The sequence below is a fragment of the Poecilia latipinna genome, unplaced genomic scaffold (assembly GCF_001443285.1).
Source record: "Poecilia latipinna isolate Pla-1442-1.1 unplaced genomic scaffold, P_latipinna-1.0 Scaffold818, whole genome shotgun sequence".
Classification (NCBI taxonomy): domain Eukaryota; kingdom Metazoa; phylum Chordata; class Actinopteri; order Cyprinodontiformes; family Poeciliidae; genus Poecilia; species Poecilia latipinna.
In genome coordinates, this window is record NW_015113434.1 from 239,003 (window position 1) to 247,000 (window position 7,998).

The 7,998-nt window shown below is 37.4% G+C and overlaps 1 protein-coding gene and 1 long non-coding RNA gene across 4 annotated transcripts in view; one reads left to right on the forward strand and one right to left on the reverse strand.

The window, feature by feature from the left end:
• znf362a (zinc finger protein 362a) overlaps window positions 1-7,645 on the forward strand; it is a 24,428-nt gene extending 16,783 nt beyond the window's left edge. For all 3 annotated transcript variants that reach the window (XM_015047298.1, XM_015047296.1, XM_015047297.1), the window contains exons 5-9: window positions 389-716; window positions 2,910-3,134; window positions 4,231-4,309; window positions 5,592-5,750; window positions 7,064-7,645. In XM_015047298.1, coding sequence (XP_014902784.1) covers window positions 389-716; window positions 2,910-3,134; window positions 4,231-4,309; window positions 5,592-5,750; window positions 7,064-7,183 — 911 coding nt within the window. In that variant the 3' untranslated portion in view covers window positions 7,184-7,645. The remainder of the gene's footprint in view (window positions 1-388; window positions 717-2,909; window positions 3,135-4,230; window positions 4,310-5,591; window positions 5,751-7,063) is intronic.
• On the reverse strand, window positions 601-4,221 carry LOC106956454 (uncharacterized). Its single transcript, XR_001426773.1, has 3 exons — window positions 3,516-4,221; window positions 3,034-3,184; window positions 601-710 (listed from the first exon to the last, which is right to left on the reverse strand). It is a non-coding gene; the product is annotated as an uncharacterized LOC106956454 (long non-coding RNA).
• Window positions 7,646-7,998: the final 353 nt, after the last annotated feature.

A 7,998-nucleotide genomic window follows, 5' to 3' on the forward strand; every position in this document is an offset into this window, starting at 1 on the left:
TTAAAAATGTTAGCCTCAAGCTGGTGGCATCAACTAACACTCTTTGGTTACCTAGCAACACCCTGTTAAGTAAGTTGTGGTTACTTAGCAACCTGATGAGTAACTTGCAGCAGTTTAAGGTTTTGCCACCGTGCCTAATCTATGCTTAAAAGTAAAAAAACAACAGAGTGAAGTGAAAACTGGCTAAACCAGGAAAGGTCATGCCACCACTTTGCCATTATGTAAAATATTTAAAACAAAAAAACAACAACTAATCAATAATAATCAATATCGAGTGATATGAAATACTTACTTCGTGATAAAGTTTTCAGCCATATTGTCCAGCCATTATTATAACAGCTATGATAATGTTCAGTAATGTTCTCATCTTCACCGTTGTTCCTGTCAGGTGTGGCACTGGCATCCAGAACCGGGAACCTCAGCACTTCGGAGATCATAACCCCAACAACGCCCACCTCAAGCAGCCACAGCCGGCTGGGTGGAGCCCCCACCCCTCACCTCATCTCAGGGTTAGCCGGCAGCCACGGGATCGAGCCGGGGAAGACCAACGGGGGCTTTGTGGGTCTCCTCGGCCCGCCTCCGAAGCAGGATCGAGGGCGCAAGAAGATCAAGGCAGAGAATGGCTCGTCGCTTTTGGTGGTTCCGTACCCGATCCTGGCCTCAGGCAACGACCAGTCCTGCGTCACCATCACCGCTAAGGAGGGCAAAACCTACAGGTGAGGAAAAACTGTTGTATTCTGCTTAGAGCAGGACAATAAATCAGGACCAATATAGATCATGATAGAGGCATGATCAATATCAATAGATAATACATCTGATAGAATATTCAGTATTCAATGTATAGAATATTCACTGAACTCCAGAAGCACACAGCATTCTGGGAGATGTAGGCAGAGGAAAGGCTCAAACTCTCATGGCCAGAAAAGTAAGATTGGTGGAGTCAACTAGCTAATTCGCTCTTTGGTTACCTAGCAACTCACTCACTCTTTGGTTACCGAGCAACAACCAGTTGAGTAACTGCCGCAGCAGCAGTTTAAGGTTTCACCATTGTGCCTCATAGCTGCTTAAAAATAAAAAACAAGGCCGTGAAGTGAAAACTGTGGATAAAACAGGAAAGATCACACCACCAGTTTGTAAGTATTTCAGATACTTAAAGCAAAAAAAAAAAAAAAGATGTATAATGCTAATATCGTGAAATGTTTTTCAGCCATATTGTCCAGCCTTATTTTGGGTCAAAAAGTGTTGCTGCCAGCACAACAAGAAGCTCAGAGTAAAGTTGAATCTGCTATGAATCTATCATATTATAGTGACTGGCAACAAAATAGCACTAACATGTATAATCTACAAATAAAAATCAATAAAACAAATAAAATATTTTAGAGAAAAATATGATTGTCAGGACATTTATACCATAAAGCACACAAATACTCATAGAAATATCAACGCACTGACTGCAGTTTCAACCCAGATTTTATTAAACTTTATTGGGCAGTTCAGTTTGACATCCACAAGGTATTTACCTCAAGAACAAATAAAATCAGACTGCAGGGATTATCGAGAATCTTGTTGTTGAGGTCAAGATGTGTTTTTTAAAGTGTTTTATCGCTTCTACAAAAAAATAAAGCAAACTAGAAGGAGTAAAAACACAAACAGTGACAAAGAAAGATAAAAAATGGTAAATCATAACACCACACCATGATTTAAAACCGCCTGAAATCCCAAAATTGAAATTCTCCTTAAAGAAGCAGGATGTGAGAGTAGCTGATTTGTAGTCTCTTGCAAAATAACGGTTTATTATTGCGGTTTATTATTGCTGAGTTGTTTTTGTGACAAGACTTAGAAAATGAAGAGGGACCTGTTCAAGTTTTCCAGCTGGGAACAAACTGCTTGCTGCAAAGCAGAAGCAAGAAGAGGCTAAGTGTCCTGAGCAGTAAAGTACAGAAGCACACCTTTGATACACACCATCAACCTTAAATCAGTGGTTTCACATTCTTCAGATATATATTTACACGTCATTTTTAGCTGAACATATCAGGAATGACAGAAGTGATGATAACCATCTACAGCTGTGACTGTTGCTGTTGGAAATGGTTCTCGAAGAAAACCAGAACAAATGCAAATACAAGACAGCACATTTGGGGCCTCATCATTAAGTACTGAGAACAGGGATTAGAAGAAACTGTTAAAAAAAAAAGGGAAAATAAAACAAGAGCACACAGAAATGTAACAGTTAAGGAAATACTCAAACTGTCTAATCTGTAAACATCTCTTGGTCTTTACTGGTGTGTTAAAAGAACAGTTTGTAACAGTTAAACTCATTTTAAATAGATTTATTACACCGAGACTGTTTTTATTTGTTTCTTTGGGTTTGTGGTTTTGTTTTGGGTTACTTCTAGATCAAAGTTTTGCATCTGTTTGCTCGTTAGGTTTGGTCTTGCCACATCATAGTTTATTTTTTAGCCTTCACTTTTAGATTTTTTTCCCTTTGGATTATTCCTGCCAGGTTCTTGCATCAGTTTTCTTAGTCATCATTAATTTCATTTGTGCTGTTTAGGTTTGCTGTTAATATTTCTTTGTCTAGAAAATGTTGGTATGTGTATGTTTTCTTAGAGTTTCTTAGTGGATCTTCTGTTCTGTTTTTCTCAGTTCAGGCCCGTTTCTTGATCATGAAACTATTTCCTCTCCTATGTTTTTCCTCTCCGCTGGGGGGTATTTTAATGGCAATAAGTCATAATCATCAAAATTAAGAGAAACAGACTTTTGAAACACATCATCGTATATGCTTAATATTCAAATATTATTCTCCCAATTGTTTCATTTACAAATCTGGTCAATAAGAAGTTTTATTAATGATTTATTGATTTCTGTGTTTTCTTCCTGATGCATGTCTCCTGTTTTCCTGTTTTCAGGTGTAAAGTTTGTCCCCTAACCTTCTTCTCCAAGTCCGACATGCAAATTCACTCCAAAACGCACACAGAGGCGAAAGCCCACAAGTGTCCTCACTGCACCAAGACGTTTGCGAACGCCTCGTACCTGGCCCAGCATCTGCGCATCCACCTGGGCCTTAAGCCGTACCGCTGCTCCTACTGTGAAAGATGCTTCCGCCAGCTCTCCCACCTGCAGCAGCACACCAGGTCTGACCTCCGACAAACACACAGCTCATCTGCAACGGTTCAGTATAGACCTGCACAAAATACTAACACTAATACCTGCAATGTTGCAAAGGACTGCTTTTATGCAGTGTTTGATAGTATGTTATATGCCATAGCTTTAGACTTTTAATATCAGAGCAAGACCTAGAGAAAGTACTGCTAGTTTATAAATCTAGCTCAGCGTTTCTCAAGCTTTTTCAGGGCGAGGGCCACTTAACCCATTTAACAAACAGTCACGGACCACCTAACCTGAAATTAGTTTTTAATTAAATGAAAATGACAATTGGCCTAAACGCAGAGTATCATTCATTACCAAGCAAAGTCATATACAACAACGAACGATTCCTAATGCTAACCGCTTACAGTCGTTCAAAGGAATCCAAGCGCTAGTGAAAGACACACCAACACTCAGCAGCTATGACGTAGCTTCCTCTGATACTATAATATTCCTGGAGTTGTTTTCTTTCCACCGGTGTCTGCAGCTTTTCTTTTGAGTTACCCGTTTCCATCACTATTTTTAACACAGCCCTGTGGTAAGCTAGCTGTAGCGTCGGACTTTAAGCTGACGTCACGGCAAATAAACGGTCGTTTACATGCAGTAACTCGCGGTCCTCTAGGGGGCGACCGCGGACCACCAGTACAAATCTAACTCAACCCAGAACAACTGGAAGCAACATTTAGTTTTTTTTACCTCAATAATCCAGAACAAACTTAAGATCCAGAGAAACCCCTATTAGTTTATAAATTATAGACTACTTGATCTTACTAAACATGGGGAACCAATATGTAGTTTTATATTTTTACCTTTTTGTCTTTCTTTTGGTTTTGTTTTTTTGTTTGTACTTGTTTGTAATTTTAGAGGGGTTGTAGTTATTTTGAATATACTGACTTGGTGTTGATGCAACATTCAAGAGCCAAAACGTCATTTTAAATGTAAAAAGGGTTAGGGTCAGGGTTACGTAGTTTTGTATTTTTCCAAAATTAAAATATAAAAAGCCTTTTCTGGGTCACCTTATCACTTCATATTTGATGCTTTTATCTTCCTGTTCTACCCGGTTTTGTGTCTTTTGTGTTTCAGAATCCACACAGGTGACCGACCTTACAAATGCCTCCATCCAGGATGTGAGAAAGCTTTTACGCAACTCTCTAATTTGCAGGTAAACATGAGCTGTTTTCTAACTCTCTCCCCCATTATAACAACCAAGGTTAATGGTTTAGAAAATCACATGTAATGTGATCTTTTTACCAAGTATCATAAAGAAGCCTCCTGTTTCACCTGATCTTATCAGAAACGTCTTCATCTGACCCTCATTTGTTTATATTGTTTATTTATATATAGCATTTTGATATTTAGAAAAAAAAGTACCTTGTAATTTATACTCCCATTCTGACCAACATCTTTCACCCAACAACTGTCTCTATAATAACCTACTTTAAATCAGAAAAACTTACATTTGTTGCATCTGTCTCGATTTTTTTCAGCGTAAGATTTTACATGGGCTGGTTTTACTGGACAACAGTCAAAATAATTTTTCAAGACTACTGTCTTGAAGTCTAGAAGTCCACCAGTCGTTCATTTCCCACCAACATCATGTGGCTTCTATCTGAAAATACACTGAAAAATACGTGCCAAACTTTTAATTTTCCTCCCATTTTGTTTCTTCTGGCTCACTGCGATGATTAAAAGTAAAATCCCTCTTCAACTTTAACTTTAAACTGAAGCTTTGGGGCTGAAACAGACTAGTATGTGCAATTATTTGGAACAAAGATGATGCACCTGCTTTTAAAAACTGGTATGTTTAATCAGTATGAATATGGTTGTATTTTTATGCGTGTCATGATATTCTTCTGTTTTCTGCTGCATGATGTTATGTTTTCTGAACAGGTTGTTGTTGAAAATGAGATTTTGTTCTCAACTTACCAGGTTAAATAAAGGTAAAATACACTAAGTTGCAAATTGTGAAGAAAGTATCCCCACAAGCTGATTACAAAAAAGTCAGGAATCTGTAACCTGGGACTCTTTAAGCTTCTACAGTGGCTCAGTGGAAAAAATGACCAGAAATCATTCAAATAAATCTTTGAAAAAAGTCTAGCAGGATATTTTAGCAGTTTTTCTATGCATCTTTATGCAATATCTGAATGACACAAATGGTACAAGAAATGTGTTTTTGTTTGCTAAAGACTCAAAATACCAAGAAGTTGTTTTTACTTCAAAATGTCTTGCAGCTTTTTCAACTTTTATAGGATTGTATTTAGCTGAACTGAGGTCAAAGCGGTTCTCGTGGTTGTAAAAGTCGCTTCCTAATCAGCGGGGAAGTTCATTTTATGTGACTTTTTCTATAGGTTTGTTGAACAAACTGACTCAGAAAACCCTTCGGTCTCCAGTTTGTCCTTAAGCACACAGACTAACCCGATGTGTGTCTGCTTTCTTTCTCAAAGTCTCACCAGAGGCAGCACAACAAGGACAAGCCCTTCAAATGCTCCAACTGTTTCCGTGCCTACTCAGACTCGGCCTCGCTGCAGATCCACCTCTCTGCACACGCCATCAAGAACGCCAAGGCCTACTGCTGCAGCATGTGCGGCCGGGCGTACACCTCAGTGAGTTCACAGGAAACTCTGTGGCCGTTTTACATGCAGGGGAAGCTGTGAGGCACCGTAGAGCACAATAAATGGAGTTCACTTTAAACAATGTATGCAAACTCATAGCCTCAAAACAAAGAAACCAAGTTTTCAAAATTTAAGTTTGCAGAACTCAACTAACTTGATCATTATCAGGAAGTAGTGTTGATATAATAGTACATGTGTGTTCTGCAAAACCTGATTAGTTCTCCTAAGTTGCAAACTCAAAATCTTGTAGTTTTCATAAAATTAACTGATTGAGCAACTTTGTGCAATTTTCCTTAAGTTAACATAATGAATCTGAGTATATTTTAAGTACTGCAATGACACCATGTGCTTAATTTTTTAATTAGAAACTACATATATAAAAAGAAAACAACATAATCAAAATAATTCCTGCTTTCTGTTTTTGTTTCTCAAACTCAAACTTTGACAGAAAATATTGGAAGCAGTTATGTTTTTTCAAATCCTTTCATTAAAACAATCCCATGTTTCGCTACCCCTTAAGGCAGAGCAGGTTGGTCATGGTGCAGTTTCATGTATGAAAATGTAAATACCCAAATCATAGGTAGTATGAGTTGCACTGCTCGTTATGATGAACTGACTACATACATGGAGCTTTGGAGTCGCCTTAAAACATCTTAAAACATTTTTTGTGACAAAAGTGGTTTAACTAGTCGCTGCTGGTGGCACAATGCATTGTGGGATACCTTGCTGGCCTATTAAATATTAAGCTTTTTGTCATTTACTCAACTTTAGTAGATTAACTTATCAAGCACTTTATGTTCAAGTTATGTTCACTTGAAATGTTTTATTAATATTTCGCCATTTGATACGTTTCTGTGGCCTCTTTTTTGTATTTAATTTGAGACTTGTATTCTGCCATCTACTGGATGATCGTTGCACTGCAGGCGGTGAAACTGCTTTTTTTTTTCTCTCTCTCTCTCTCTCTCTTTTCAAAATGTCCGCTCGCATGAGATTGGTCACACGGTTTTTCCAGGGAAAACCTTGCCAATTTTAGACAATTTTGGGTAAAATTAAACATGTATTGTTATTAATTTTTTTTAATTAATGCTTTACATTTTGAGACAATGCACAATAACATAATGATTTATTTGGTATATTGCATTTAAATAATGTTAAAATCTGTGTATCATATTTGGTACTGCAGGTATTTAAAGTGATTTGTGTAATATTTTTATAAAGTAATCTATGTGAGTTCTTTCACAATAATAGTTGCTCTAAAACCACTGCATTTTCCGGCGTAAAGTTACTTTTCCTCTTCTCTCCAGGAGACGTACCTCATGAAGCACATGCCGAAACACGCGATGGTGGAGCACGTCATGTCCCACCATTCCCCTCAGAATAGGACAGGTTCTCCCAATATTCCCATTCGGATCTCCCTCATCTGAGCTCCATTGCCGTCGTCTTTCCTCCCATCACAGACTCCTACTGCCTGACGGACCGCTAGGCTCCAAACGGGGGCAGAAATCATCTGGAGAAGAGGTTCTCGTCTGACGAGTTTTTCTTTCTTCTCTTTGTTGCTAAAGAGAAAGTATTAACGGGATCATCCAAAGGTGATTTCAGCACTTTCAGGCCTGACACTGACGGGCCGGATATTTGTTTTGTTTTTGTTTTTTTAATGGGACTTAAACAAGTATTGCTCCAGGCAGCTACATAGAGAATCTTTTTAAGTTTTGTGTTATACATATAACTCTGTGTTTTTTAAAAAACGCTTTAATTAACTCCCCTTAAGTCATATATTAATTAGTCTTCCATTATCTAAAGATGCAGGCAATCTTGGTGACAACCCTGGTGTGTAAAAAAACGTCTCTAATTTACCGATTTTATACTATAAAATCCGTATTTATACAGACTTTTTATACGGATTTAGCTGTTTTTATACGGTAAAATTCTGGCAACCACTGCTGCCAGTATTTTACTGTAAATTATAAACTTTTTTTTTTACAGTGTGGTGTGTAAAATAGCTAAAAAAATCTTTTACTACAGTGCCACAATTTAACTTAAAATTAAAGGAAAATCCAATAATTTAAATGAGTATAACAAAAATAAATTCATGTTAAGAAGGCGTAAAATCATTCCAAAAAAAATTTGCCAAAAGTGATTTTCTTTTTTTCCCTTGGCAAAAATGAGTTAGGCTTTTATTTTAGGTGACAATATTTAAAATGATTTCAACTAAAACATATAAGATGCTTTTTAAGTAAAT